The following is a 15,046-nucleotide window of genomic DNA, read 5'->3' as shown; positions in this document are numbered from 1 at the left end:
CCTCCCTCCCTCCCTCCCCACTCTGACTCCTTCCCAGTGTTCCATCTCGTCTTTCTCTGTACATTCTTCCCCTACGTTGCGTGACGACGGACGTAGCAAGGGCGAGGGGACTCTGAGGAGTGGGGGCCGGCGGGGGGGGAGATCTTCACCCGTGAGCGGCTTTCCGAACAACGGGATCACGCTGCAGGAAGCACAGACAAGCAACACGGCGCGTGCGAGAGGTATGCACTGGGGAGAAACGAAGCGCACGCCACCACGAGTAGGCTCGGCATTCACGTTTGGGACTGCATTGCGCCATCGCAGGCGCAGCGCGCCTCTCCTCCTCGCTGATCAGAGCGCGTCGCTTCCACCTCCTTTCCTCCAATCCGTTTGAAACCAACCACTTATGCGTGCGTCAGGGTGGGTATGTCGGGGGTCTCTGCCCCGCACGCCTCACCCTTCCTCTACCCAGGCACACAGAATACGTTGGGAGCTCGTCAACACTCCAAAGTGCCCGGCTCATCTCTGCGCTTCCTTCTTACCCTCCTCTCCTTGTGTGGACTGTCTGCTACGGATGTGCCTTCTTACTCCTCTACGGCATCCGTGTTTTCCCTCCCTTGGTGGATCCTTGCATGCGCACATTGGTCCCCCCACCTCACCCCGACTACCACAGTCTTACCCCCTCCCCCTCCTCCTTCTCTGAGGTGCTCATCTTACCTCTGCGGCGTCCTCCCTCCCCCCTAACGTGTCGCTCTCCCCTTTCATTGCTTTCACATCAACACAAGCAGTCACACATCCACATACGTACGCCGCAACATACGACGCCCCCCTCCCCCTTCTGTATCCCCCCATTGACTCTTCCTTCGGCAGGCCCCCGCCTGTCACTGGGGTCGTCCATCGGGGTAGCTTTACGTGGCGCAATACGAATATTCAGGCCACAACCATGCAACCTGTCATGGAGACGCCTGGCGCCCTGTACGTCAACATGGAGAACGTGTCCCCAGCCACGCGCAAGCTTGTGGAGCGCTACATCAGCGGCGATGGCGTTATCGTTGGCTGGGGCTTCTGCCGCAATGGCGAGCTCGGCACAAACTTCCGCTACAACCTGGTGACGCCAATGATGATTGGCGGTCATGACAAGCCGATCCGCATGGCCTGCGGCGGTCTCTCGTCTGTTTGGCTGGGCGTGCGCAACATCTTGATGGCCATGGGCGGCGGCATGTGGGGTGAGCTCGGCGTTGGAAACCCGCGCTTCTGCCCGCGTGTGATCGCGAACGAGGCGAATATGCCCATCTGCCCTGGGCAGGTGGATGTCATCCCGTTCACGCATGACGACGTAGTCGTGGATGTCGCGGCTGGATCTGCTTTCTATGCGTGCGTGTCCCTGAAGGGTAACGTCTTCACATGGGGCGCAAACAACTGCGGACAGTGCCACCAGGATCTTAACAACACATGCTGTGGCTACGGGCAGCTGCGCGTTGTGCCAGACGAGAGTGTAGTGGAAGTGGCGTGCTCCAACTACAGTGTGTTGGCGCGGACCATATCGGGCGCAGTCTACGGGTGGGGTGAGGCGACGCTGCTCGGCGACCGCGACGCCGTGGCGGAGAAGTTGGCTGCCGCCGGCTTAGAGTTGGTGCAGTCTCCGCAGTCGGAGTCCCGAGTAGTGGCGCGCGTGCCGGTGCGCATCGATAGCCTCGATGACAAGGACATCAAGCTCCTCTCTAGCGGTCCCTGGCACTACGCAGCAGTGTCGGCGGACGGCTCTGTCTATACGTGGGGCATAGGGAACAGCGGCCGTCTTGGCCACGGTGACCAGGATGACCACCTGTTGCCGGAGGTGGTGACGGCCATGAAGGGTAAGCGTGTTGTCGACGTCGCCTGCGGCTCCTTCCACACCGTCTTCATTACTGACGACGGCAATGCCTACGCCTGCGGAGATAATCAGGGTGACCAGTGCGGTGTAGTGGGCGAGTACTCGGTGCCGGCACCGACCAAGATGAACATCACGGGTGGGCGCAAGGTGATTCACGCTAGCTGCGGCCGCATGCACACCACGCTCCTGCTGAACAACGGCGACACTGTCGTCTACGGAACAGGGCTTGGGCTGGGTGTCGGTATTGGCTACGGCATGCGTATGGTGCGCTGCCAGGCGATCTTGGAGAACTACACCACCCTTTGGACGAAGAGCGGGCCAACGCACGGGCTGTCTCTGACAATCCCAAAGAACACAACGATGCTTGTGCTCGGTGTTCCCCACCGCGGCGTACCCGTCTCGGTCACCTCCATTGGGCTTAAGGAGGGCATCTTGTCCTGCGGCGTTGGCGCGGGCTTTACCCTGATGATTAGTCGGCGCGGCAGCTGCTACTCCTTCGGCGTCGGCGGGTGGGGGCAGCTCGGCTTTGACACGGCACAGGCGAAGCACTTTACGCAGGACCGTGTACCCGTGTACCCGCAGGCGACGCGCATCGGCTTCTTTTCCCGTACCATCATCACGTCCGTCGCGGCCGGCTTCTCTTTTTCAATGGCTATCACTGAGGGGGAGCGGGTCTTCGCGTGGGGCAACAACAGCTTTGCCCAGTGCGGTCTCGGCGTTGACCCGAAGAAGTACCAGCGCATTTCGCAACCTCGCGAGATTACTTGGCTCGCCGACAAGGAGATCGTCCAGGTGTCATGTGGCAGCTACTTTGCACTAGCTCTCAGCGCGTCCGGCCAGGTGTACAGCTGGGGCACGATCGAATGCTGTGGCGTAGGACTGGAGCCGGATCCGAAGGTCGTCCCGGCACACATGATAATGCGCAACGTCTCTGGCGAAACCCGTGGTGTTGTGCTGTCACCGCTGCTCATCGACAGTCTCAAGGGTATCATTCAAGTCGCCGCCGGCGGCTGGCACGGGATGGCGCTCAACGCCATTGGCGAGATCTACTCCTGGGGCATCGGGACAGGTGGGCGACTGGGCACGGGTGACTGCGACCACTACTACACCCCGGTCCGCATCACACACGGCGCCTTCTTCACCCGCATCGGCTGCGGCTGCTACACAAGTTACGGCATCGACGACAACGCGAGGCTGTATGTGTGGGGCGTCAACGACAAGAACCAGCTCGACACGTTGGGTAGCAAGGTGGTGACACCGACGCCGGTGCTGGAGAATGTGCGGGAAGCGTGCCTCGGGAAGTACTTCTCGCTGGCGCTTACGCACAATAACACGTTCCACCTCTCCGGTGTGATGGAGTTCGACTCCGCCTCATACGTGAGCAGGTCCTTCAATGACATTGACAGTTTGCCGGAGACGTTGAAGCCAGAGAGCATACAAGCAGAGGACTTACGTGGGCTGAAGCTGTTTGGCGGTCTGGAGCATGTCATTGCGCTGCTCGAGAAAGACCCGATTCCAGAGGCCGTCGTCACGGAGGCAATAGTGGGGATGCGGGAGCAGCCCGAACGACTGGTGCGGAAGTACGCCGCGCAGCTGCGGTGATGAGGTAAAAATATGGACACGCCCCACCCAACGAAGAGTCCCCTAAGCAGGTAAGCGGTGTGGAGAAGAGAGGGAGATCGATTGAGAGAGGGCCAACGCGGCAGGTGCCGTCTATCAGGCTTTCTGAGGCATGAGGTCTTGTGTGTGTGTGTGTGTGCGTGGGCCACCGCCACCACCTCCTCCTCCTCCTCCCCCTTGTGTGTGTGTGTGTGTGTATCACCACGCTATGCGAAGGGGCGCAGCGCAGTAGAACAACGACTTCATCGTCTTTTTTTCTTGCCTTCTTCCTTGTACTCGTTTTGCACGCGTCTGTCCATGCCCTCTCCCCCTCTCCCCCTCTCCTCCCTCCCACATTTCCCCCGCCACCCCTGTGCCTCTACACGTGTGTATGTGTATACGCTGTTGATTTGTTCGTGTATTCGTTTACCATCATTATGTTTGCCTTGCAGTGGTCTTGCTCCGTTCCCCTCCCCTTCCTTCCCTTACCTATCCCGTGCATCCTCATCTTTTCCTCCCTCGGCTTTACGTCTCTTCATCTCTCCTGTTCTCTGTATGTGTTGCACCTTCCCCCTCTTCTCTCTTCTCCCGCCGGGTGTGGCGCAGGCCCCATGCGTATCCGCGCACCACCTCCCCCCCTTCGTCGCTCCATCTGCGAGTACGTCGACCATTCTATGTGCCTTGCGCCCCCCACCACCACCCCCCTCCCCCTTCCCCCCGCACACTTTTGTCCGTCCTTTTCTTGCTCTCCAGTGTGCCTTACTGCTTTTGCGTGTTTCATTCTTTGTGCGTTCGGTGGTGGTGTCCATCATGGCAAGGCGGGGTGGGTGGACACATACACACACCTCAGAGTGTGGTATCCACAGGGTTCAGTGAACCCCCCCCTCTCCCTCTCTGTGCGGGAGGAAGCCGACTAGGCCTCCTCCCTCCTCTATCCCCCTGCCAACATGCCGAACCGCTTGTGGTGGTGGCAGGCTCAAGCGCCTACAGCGTGGCGAAGCTAGAGCGATGCATTGCTGCGGATGTCTGCGGACAGGTCCTGATCGGCGTGTCAGCGTGACTCGAGCGCATCACAGCCGGCCCTCACGCTGCCCACGGGTGTGTGTGCGTGAGTGTGTGTGGGGGGCCTGCACCACCGCGAGGGGGATGCACCAGGTGGTGACCGGCACAATGTGAGCGGCTGCGAGGCGGGTGTGGGCAGCGTTTGGTGCACGGGGCCTGCTCTGAGATGGTGATGTCGGCGCATTGCTGTGCGGGCTTCTGTCTACAGCTGCTTGGCACGACGCGAGGTGAGCCTGTGACAGGCCTGGGAGGGGGGCAGAGCGGAGCTGGGCGCATGTTGCATGGCAGAGAAATGGACACGTCGACAAACGTAGAAAGGGGCCTTCTCGGTTCCTGGGCGAAGTTCCTGTTCTGCGTGTGTTTCTTCTCTCGTCTTCCGTTTCCCTGGATCCACTTATTGCAGCCCTGCCGTACCCCTTCCTCGACTGTCCGCCCCGCTCGAGTGTGTGTTCGCCTGCAGCGTGGGGGGGGGGCAAATGAACGTCCTGGCCATCACACCAACACCATGTGCGGCTCGCAGGGGACTGTGTCGTCGAAGGGCACAGCACTGTGTGATGAGGACAAACGAAAAGGTATTTGACATGAGAGAGAACAAGCCATGTTGCATGCGCAGATGTGTGCCATCTCTCTCCCTCTGTTTCCCCCGCGGACGTCGCACGTGCCCATGCGCAGAAGCATCAGGCAGGTGTACACCCACACCCAGCCACCCACACATTCGACGTGTCCTGCTCTCGCTAGGTTGAACACTCCCCCCTCCACTCTTCATTTATTCTTTTCTTCCTTGGTTCTCATGAGTAACATGTGGCGGATGTTGTGTAGGGGACATATGCCCCTCTCCTCGTTTTGCACTTCGTGTTTTTCTGTTTCCGTCCGCTGTCGTTGGTGTGTCTCGCCTCTGGTTGTGGGCTGTTGGGTCTCTCTCCATGTGTGTTGCTGCCGTGTCCACACTATTGGTGGTTTGGTATCGATGTACGTTTGGGACACACTTCCCCTGCATCCTCCCTGCACCTTTTTCCTCCTCCGTTACAAACGAACACGAACAAATACACACACACACACAACCCAACACCCCCGCCCTCTCTCATCTTCGCCTCCCAAAGAAAAGGATGGGGAAGGGGAGAGGGGTGGGGATGGTGGGTTAAGGCATCCTTCACTTACGGCACCACACGTGCCCCTTGCTATATGGCTATCGATGTTCTCGTTTTCACGCACTCACCCACCCACCCACTCACACACCCTTTCTCCCACCCCTCTCTCCCCTCTCCACCGTCCACACACGCACACACACTTGCTCCAGACGGCTCTCCCCCTCTCTCGCTCGCTCTTTCTTTCTCGGGGGTGAGAGGAAGAGAGTGGCTCTGGGCAGGTGGGAGGCACAGCGGCTGTGGCCTTACCCGTGCGCAGCAGCGGCAGTCGATTCCCCCCCTCCCCCCATCACTGTGAGGAGAGAGAAGAAGCAACAAAGCAAAGCCGAAGAGAACGAAGTGCGGCGGAAAGATGCACCATCAGCAGCACCCTAGTGCGCGCGTGTGTGCACCACGAGAGCGGTGGGGGTGCAGAGACACACGGACACACACGGACGCCGCGGGTGGTGACGCGCGTGTGCTTCATGTAAACGGCAGTGCGTCACAGTGTTTTTCCTCTCGTTGTCTTTCTCGTCTTCCTCTTCTCCTTTTCCTGGGGTCCATGCGCCCGAGAGCAGCGAGCCAGGGGAAGGCGAAGGGGGAAGTGGGCGAGGGGAAGCCTGCCAACGGCGTAGTTCCGTGTCGCGCAGAGAGAGAGAGTACTGCGTATCGCGACGTAATGTCTTTACACTGTCTCCTCTTCTATGCACCTTCCTCCGTCACATTCAGCTCCCCTCTACCTCATCTTACATTTCTCCCGTACATATCACGCACAACGTCGTGTGCCTTTCACTCCTCTCCCACACCCTGACGCACACATGTCTTTCCCTCGCCTTACGCGATCTCGCTGTCTTCTCTTGGGTGCAGGTACGTCTGCCGTACACACATACGCACCCACTCTCTCTCCTCTCTCCTCTCTCCTCTCTCCCCTTACCCATCCCCTGACACTCCCAACGTCTGTGTTCGGACTCGACCCGGCGCACAGGCGCGGACGGAGCGATAGGCAGAGAGTGCACATACGCGAAGGAAGAAGGAGGAAAAGCTATTCGACGTCAGCCCTGACAGGCGGTCCGCATCCTCCCTCCCTCCCTCCCTCTATACACTGGGGAGGAAAGGAAGAGGCCAGGCGCGTCAAAGTCGAACGCTTTCATCCATCTTGCGTGTTTCTCTCTCCCCTTCTCCCTCCCTCTCCCTCGGCAGTTCCTTTGTTTCCATTCATCTCTTTTATCAATCCGCTTGTGCACGCGTCTGTGTCACCGTTGTGGTTGCCAGCCACCATCTGGCTCGCCTTCGTTTTCTTTCACAGGCACCCACGCACACGCACACGCACACGCACGCATACGTCTCACTGCTTTCACCATTGTCCTTTTTTTCTCTCTTTCTCTCGCACTACTTCTACCACCACCACGCGCTCTTCTTTGTGTGCCAGCGGGCCGGGGGCTTCTATTATCTTGCCCCCTCCCCCCTCCCCCTATTCATCTCCCTCAACAGTTATCCGCCGCGCATGCATCCGGGAATGTGTTGCGCGCGGCTGTGAGCCTCTGTGTTGAACTTCTTTCCTTGCCCCCCTTCTCCTCCTCCTGTCTTACGTCTCTCTCTGCCGCTTTTGCCCTTGCTTCCCTCTATGTTTCTGCTTCCTCCCCACATCCTCCTTCATCCCCTTCGCTTCTCTCTGTCTGCGCTCCCTCTCCTGATGAGTCGCCCACGCGACTGTCCCGCACGTCTCCCTCTCTCGCTCTCTCTCTGTATCTCTTCTAGTGGTGCTCTCCCCCTCATACGCAAAACGCACACGCCGGCTCCTCCACCCGTGCGGCCGTTGGCGTGCTGTGTCTCGTCTCACACCATTTTATTTATTTATATATTTATATATTTATATATATATATATTTATTTATTAATTATTATTATTATTCACCGCTGCCTCCCTCTTCCTTTTGTCGTCGTCTTTTTCCTTTGGCTCCAGTCTCTGCGTGTTTTATGCAAACACACGCACGCACACTCGCCTCGCTTGCCTTCTCTTTTCCCTCTCCCCTCCCCCACTGTCCCCCTTCTCTCCTCCTCCTGCTCTTGCTCCTCCCTCTCACGCACGCGTGTGCATTCTCTTCTCCTTGTGCGACGTCTGTGTTGTGCTCTCCTTGTGCTGTTGTTGTTGCTGCGTCTCTCTGCGTTCACGTCGTGGGACGCGATTCTCTCTGCTGTCCTCCTCCTCCTCCTACTCCTCCGCACTCTTCTGGGTGTTGGGGGACAGTTATTCCGGCCACTTTTGCCGTCGCAGCAGTACTCCTGGCACGGCTGCGTCGGTGTGTTACCTGTACCTAGGGGTAAGCAGCAGCATCCGCTGTGGTCTTATTCGACTGGTCGTCGGTGGAGTGGGGTGGGGCGGATTCCTGTGCGCATCTCTGTCTTTTTTTTGTTGCCGTTTCCTTCGTGTTCTGTGCGCGTGCGCGACGTTAGCCCTCTTTCGCACCCTCACCAGCAGTGACGCGCATCCAGAGACCCCCGCGTTCACTGTGGCCGCACCGAGCGATTCTTGCGGTGCCTTTTCTTGTCTCTCTGGCCACTTCCCCCTTCTTTATTTTTACCCTTTTTTTTGCTCGGCTCTCTCAGCGCGACCTGGAGCCTCGCCACCCGCCCCCACGATCGCGCCTGTGTCTCCCTGCCTCCTCTCTTCGCGCCCGTTCCCCCCCTCCTTGTGCGTGTGGTTGTCATCACACAGCACGAGGCCGCGCGTAGAGGACGATGATAGACTCTGTGTACAGCAGCTGCGCTGCCGCCTTCCCCGCCACCCCCTCTGGGGGTGGTGCTGGCGTCGGTGCGACACGTTTCACCAGCGTCGCCCAGCTGCACGCGAGAGAGGCGGGGGTGTCGTTGTCGTCTCTCATGGATGCCTTGTCGCGCTTGGAGGTACTGTTTCGTGCCAGCGGGGACGCTCTCTGCGCCACAGCACAGCCCTCCGCGCCAGATCCGAGGGCGGAGGACGTTGCCCACAGAAACCGTGACGAGCATGCGTCATCTACAGGACCCAAACAGGCCGCTCTGCAGGTGTCCTCTACGCTGGACGCTCTCGCCACGGCTGCCGCGCGGTGTGATGCCGAGGTGGGCCAGCAGTTGGCTGTTCTGCGCCGCGGCGTCTCTGCCCTCGCCCAAGAGCTGAGCGCACTCTCGGAACGCTACCCGAGCATGAACGCGAAGGGGAGTTGGACTGGCGCGACGGGCGGACCTGGCTCGCCATCGTCGCCGCCTGCCGCGACTCTGCGCACACCACAAATCATGGCGTCGCCATCCTCTGCGCCAGCAGGAGGCAGCACCAGCGGCACCGCCCCAGCTCCTCGAGGGTCTTTTAGGGACACCTCGCCGAGTGACCCAGGCCCCGCCTCCCCGCCGCCGGCTCACCGTTCATCCATCGTCAACACAACTACCACCCCTACGCAGCTGCCGGCCGGTTCCGCTGCCAGCCGCGGCGTCGGCAGCGACGCTGCTGTGCCTAGTTCGGGCCTCGGCGCGTCCTCTGCCGCCTCGTCTCTGGCGAGGCCTGCCACGATGGCCGTGCCTACACGTCTAGTCAGCACTGCCAGCCCGCCTCTCCGTGCGGCGGCGTCTCCCAACCGAAAAGCACCCCCAGCTGAGTCCACGGCGTCCCCACCGCTAGCCTTCTCACTCGCTGACAGACCAGAGCTCCAAGTGCCGGCGGCGCAGCTGCCCCACGCGGCCTGCGTGGAGAACGTGAAGAAGTACTTGAGTCACTGTGTGGAGTGGCCTCCGCGACCGCGTGAGCGGCGGCGAGTGCGGCCACCCCAGGGCGTGCACGGCGGCCGTGCGTGGAAGCGGGAGGACTCTAGCGACGGCGGCCGTGGCGGCGGTGTGGCTTCGCAGCTGAAAAGTTCAGATGGCCAACCAACGCACTCTAGACTCAACGGCGATAGCACCCATCAGCGCAACGAGACTGACGAGTTCCTGCGTCGGCTGACGGAAGAGTCGCCGTACGAATTGTCAGTGCTGCGCTCACCTCTGTCCAACTCGCGGGGTAGCCCAGCGGCCAGCTCCGTTCGCAGCGGCTACAACAGCAACAGCGGCAGCTACGGCAGCGGTGGTGACAACGACTTGCGCTTCGAGGAAGAGGAGCAGCAACAGCAGCGTCAGCTGTCCGGTTCCGCGGCTGCCGACCGCAGAGCTTCCTCCAAGACGGTGATCACAGGAAGCGGCAAGCGTCACCGCAGCCATGGGCCTGTTCAGACCACGCCCACGCGTCGCACGCCGCGTCGACGCACTCGCAGTACGAAAGCGAGCAGTGCCGATGCGCAGGCGCAACAAGCATCACGCCGCCGAGGCCGACCAACGATGCAGGAGTCTGTCGACGCGCTGGTGCTGGGGCAACTCCGCGCTGACGGCATCGCCCTTCCTGCACCAATGGAGGCCGAGTTGTGCTGGTGCGAGGAAGACGACGTCAACACGGTGTTGCAGAGTGCTGAGGCTGTCTCAGGGGTTGCGGCAGCCGCTCGGTCTGCCAAGCCCGCGGCGAAAGGAGCGAAGGGGCCCAGCGACGACGCCTCGGGCAAGGGCTACAGAAGTGCCACCGGCGACGTCGAAGCTGACTTTGCTGTGGTCCTGCAAGAGGTGCGCACGCTGGTGAGGCACGGCCAACGCGGCAGTGTCTGTCGCGGCTCCTTGACTACTACAGCCGCAGGAGCGGCGAAGGAGCTTTCTACCGGTATGGACAACCCTCGCTCCGAGCTGTCACGGGTGTCTGCGCAGCTGTCCACGCGTTTGCCAACGACTTCGACCTGGATGGCGCAGATCCACGACTTCTGCGCCCTTCTTGAGGACATGGCCATCGCTGCTGCCGGCGGAGACGCGGACGCCACAGCCTCGGCAGAAGAGGATCGGCAGGAGGGGTCAAAGACAGGTCTCACAAGGCGCTCACAGACCTCGGCCACGTCCCTGACGCGGGAGCGTGTATCGGCAGCACCGAAGGCGTTCTCATTCTCCTCGTCTGCAGCCTCCTCTACCAACCGCTCGTCCTCCGACGCCGCCGCCGCGGCGAGCGCCAGCGACTTCTCTACTGTCGCGGATGAGCTGTTCTCCTCCGCCGAGGAGGTGGAGGGCTCTAACGACGGCGAAGGCAGCGATGGCCAGCGCCATCGCACGAAGCGGACCCCTGTGACGTCTTCGGCGACAGCTGCGGCTGCTGTTGTGCAGGCCTCCCCGATCTCGCTCATGACATCGCTAGAGCACTCGGTATCCATTGCTCAGCCTTCTTTACACAGCAGCCAGAGCAGCAGTGCCGCCCCTTCTTCCTTTCGCGACACGTCACGGTCCGCGGAGCCGCATCAGGACGAGGCAGAGGTGGGGGCGGAGGAGGGTGAGCCGTCTGCGCCGACACAGGCAAGCTGCGGTGTGCGAGCCACAGTCGCTCTCGCGGATGTGTGGCTTGGCGGCTTCGACGTGCCGGAGATGCGCGTAGTTGGCGGCGGTGCCACTGCAACGCACGCGGTGTCCGCGGCTGTAGGAGCGGCGTCTAGCCGTGGCAGCGCCACCACGGCACCCGCGCCGTTCTCATCGTCGCCGGCTCAGCAACACTTGCCCCTGCGGCAGCAGCGCATACCCACCACCACCGGCGCGCGCACGCTTGCTGAGCAGCAGTGCTGCTCTCACGAGGCGCAGCAGCACTGGCAGCAGACGCTTCAGCAGCGGCAAGACGCCCTGCTGCGTCGGCGCTGCGTGCGAGTGCGTGCGGATACGCTGGCGCCGCCGGCGGAGAGTTCTTCCACAATCACTGTCGCGGCTGGCGCGTCGGCCACTGAGGATGCTGTGTCCCAACGAACGTGGGCACAGTGCATCGGGGGAGGAAAGGTGGCACCAGTGATGGATCACAGGGCCGCCGCCGAACACCTGCGCGCGCTCTGCGCACTGCTGCAGACCGATTTGATCGCCATTAGCACGCTGCAAGAACTGTCGGCGCTGATGCGCACCACGCCAGTAGCGGTTTCCGCCGACACCGAGGCTCGGAACGGCAAGGCCACGCCGCAGCCGAGCTCGCCATGTAGCTTCTTTGCGGCTGCCACGCGCCTTTTGGTGTCTCTTCAGCAGCACCGCAAGATACAGGACCGCTCCGCACAAGAGGCATGCATGCTGCACGACGGCTGTAACCCGGGGGCAATCAGCAGCCACTCTGCGCACACCCTGAACTCCATTTCCGACCCGCTTACTCCGCCTGGTTGCCGCGGTGTTGCAATGACAGGCGGCAACGGCACTGGCGCTGCGCCGCTGATGCTTTCAGTGCTCCATCCGATGAGCGCTCTGGGCTACATCCCGATGCTGCGGAGCGTGGCGTCGACGGTGGTGGACAGACTTCTGAGCGGCGACTCTGACGGCGCCAGCGACAGCCTCAGCCATGAAGAGCATCTCACGCGCTACATTCTGGCTGTGGCGCCGTACCTCCTCGCATGGGAGACAGGCGCTGCTGAGACCGGCAACTGCGACGGCGCGCCGTGGCAGGAGGCGCCGCACCGTCACGGGTCCGTGAGCCCCGTCGGTGGGGAGGGCACGTTACCACTGGCATCAGCATTATGCGCAGCGTCCCCCTCCAGACTGCCGCTTCCCGTCTGGGTATATGTGGAGTCTCTCACAACAACGCTTCTGGAGGAGGCGCGCAAGCTGAACGCCATGTATGAACTCTACGTGCTTTTGGTGGCGGAGGCGACACTGCAGAGCCGTCGTAGCGGTGCTGCGTGTGCTGCCGATCTCTCCAGGGCGACCTCCACCGCCTTCTCGTTGGCACCTGTGTGGCACGGTGGCACCGACGAGACGCTGATGTCGTATGTGCGCCGCCGAGGTCGGGCTGCGTCCATTGCCCAGGGCACCGGCGTCTTAGGCATGTCCGTGTCGCTCGACAATGGCCTTGAAAAGTACGTGACGCCCATCAGCGCCTATCTGCTGAACTCGTTCGACCAGTTGGAGGGGCGTCACCTGCTGCATAGCGTATTTCCGGAGGTGCAGCTCAGCGATGTGGTTGCCCGCGTCCGGGCACGGCGGGAGCAGAAGATGGGTTCTTCTCCTGCTGGCCGACGCCGCTCGCCTGGCGCCCCAAGCGCGGACGAGGAGGAGGGGCTTGACAACTTCAGCTTGCCACCGGGCACGTTGTCGTCTCCCGCACTGCGCAGCGCGGCAAGTGCGCGGCCGAGCATTCGAGGCGCAGAGCAGCGAGCGTCTTCTGGGCGTGGTGGCGGTAGCGGGGAAAACGACGCCGATCAGCCGGCAGAGCAGCAACGGCGGGGTGACAGCGAGAGTGAAACCACGCGGCAGCGCCGCGGACGCGGCACTGCTCGGCGCCTCATCAACCTATCGGGCCCAGGCCAGACACGCCACGCTATTATCGAGGGCTTCGTTCGATACCTGACGGGCGATCGGCGCCGGAGTAGTACCGTCAGCGGAGGTGCCAACAGCCCCTCTCACGGCGCCGATCAGCGATCCGGGACCGAAGGCGGTGGCTCACCGTCGCAGCAGCGCGCCTCTTCGCACGCCGCCTCCCACCATCACAGTGGACTGACGCTCGATGTGCCGCACACATCATCGCTGCTGCAGGAGATGGACGCGCGACTCGAGGCAGGGGCGTCGAATGTGGCGCTGATTTGCTCGGTAGAGCGAATGCTTGACACCGGCTCCCTTGTCGATGCGCTTAATGTCGGCAAGTTCCTTCCTCATAAGCAGGCGGAGCTGTCGACCCGGCACTACTTCAACGCCCGCGCCGCCACCTTCACCACGCGGCACACGCTTCCGTCGTACACTGCCGCGTGTGTGTCGGTGGTGCAGTGCCGCTGGCAGCCTGTGTTTCAGTCCACGATGTGCTTTTGCCCCGTGACGCGCCGCCGTTGCCTTGACCCGCTTGTCTGCGGTGCGTTGCTCATCTGCGCTACACTGCCGCCGCAGGAGATCGTTTACTCCGCCCCGGACCCGTCGCAGTCGTCGACGCCGACGCACGGCGTCTTAGGAGGACCGGCAGAGGTGGCCACAGCCCCCGCGCTGGGTACGGCTGCCGTCACGAATGCGAATCGTCAGCTCCCCAACACCATTCGAGCGCTGCGCAGCCGTTTCGAACGGAGCACTGAGGTCTCACGGCCGGCGCAGCAGCGGCAAATTCCAGCACCGTCACCCCGCTCCAATCTCCCTCAGCTGCAGAGCACTGCTGTCGCACTCAACACCCTCGACATGCGCACAGCTTTGCCAGGGTCGCCGCGGTCGCAGCAACAGCAACACCAGTATCAGCGGCTGCAGCAGCTACGCCAACCGGCGCCGCCGCTTCCGCATGCCGCACTCCCAGACCCCATCCGCATCATATCTGTCTCTTCCCTCTTCCCAGCTTTTCTTCTTCGCGGCCCGTCAATGATGCCGGATGCGATCACGATTTCGCGCATCATGACGCGTGCCATGACGGCCCTCTACGCCGACTCCGCCGTGCTGGCCAGCGACCGTGATGAGGGGCGGGAGGAGGAGGATCAGGCCGGTGGTGCCACTACCGCGACAGCTGCAGCTGCGGCAGTGACACCTCTTAACAATGACGCCTTTCATGCCTTGCGGGCCGTCACGGTGCCGCTCGATATGCCGCCGGTGACGCGCAATCTTCTTGCCTCGCCGGACAGGGCTTATGCGTCGTTGCTGAACCCGCCAACGCTACTAGAGTGCGGACACGTGGTGTCCCACAAGACCTACCTCGATCTGCGTACCACGGCGCGGCGGACAAATCGCAACGCGTCCACTGTCGCCGCAACGGGCACCACTACCGTCGTGTGCTGCCCCTACTGCAGCAAGGTAACGGCGGTGAAGGATGCCGTGACGCTGTCTTACCTTTATTGAGTCTCTCTCCCCCTCCAAAATGGCGTTGTCGGCGCCGCGCATCTTCACCTTACTTTCGGGTCTCCCCGCTCCCTCGTCCACCGCGTAGGCGAACGGGCGAGATGGGATCGGAAGCGTGAGAGAAAGAGGAATGAAAGCGTGGGGGGGGGGGACGAGAAGAGAAGGGGGGAGGATGTGTGCGTGTGCGTGTGGGCAGCCCCGAGTGCAGTGGCGTTCCATCGCGTAGGCAGTACGGGCGTGGTGAAGGGGGAAGGCTAGGGAAAGGCCGGCATAAGTCACGGATTTTGTGGATGTATGTATGTATGGTCTCTCCATGTGCGCCGCCGCACCTGCCCCCCCCCCCCCGCACACCACCCGTCTCTTTCTCTTTCTGAACTGCCCCAGGAGCGCACCCTTGGCGCGGTCTTCAACCTTATTCCCGAGCTTCTCTTGCCGACGTTGCAAGCCATCTGTCCAGCTTTTTGCGGTGTCCTCCATGCTTGTCTCCCTCAACACACACACACACACACACGCACTGTAGATATATATATATATATATGTATATGTATATATATGTGCAT

General features: G+C 61.6%; 2 protein-coding genes across 2 annotated transcripts; both read left to right on the top strand.

The window, feature by feature from the left end:
• Positions 1-922: 922 nt before the first annotated feature.
• On the top strand, positions 923-3,454 carry LMXM_26_0740 (conserved hypothetical protein; the record flags this gene model as incomplete). The annotated part of the gene is made up of 1 exon (XM_003876326.1): positions 923-3,454. One exon carries the CDS (start codon positions 923-925, stop codon positions 3,452-3,454), a length of 2,532 nt encoding a protein of 843 aa, XP_003876375.1.
• Positions 3,455-8,375: 4,921 nt separating this feature from the next.
• Positions 8,376-14,486, top strand: LMXM_26_0730 (conserved hypothetical protein; the record flags this gene model as incomplete). The annotated part of the gene is made up of 1 exon (XM_003876325.1): positions 8,376-14,486. The coding sequence occupies one exon, from the start codon at positions 8,376-8,378 to the stop codon at positions 14,484-14,486; it is 6,111 nt and encodes a 2,036-aa protein (XP_003876374.1).
• Between the last annotated feature and the right edge of the window lie 560 nt (positions 14,487-15,046).

Source organism: Leishmania mexicana, chromosome 26 (genome assembly GCF_000234665.1).
Source record: "Leishmania mexicana MHOM/GT/2001/U1103 complete genome, chromosome 26".
Lineage (NCBI taxonomy): Eukaryota > Euglenozoa > Kinetoplastea > Trypanosomatida > Trypanosomatidae > Leishmania > Leishmania mexicana.
Note: the sequence above shows the minus strand (reverse complement) of the source record. Positions and strands in the feature narration are given on the sequence as shown.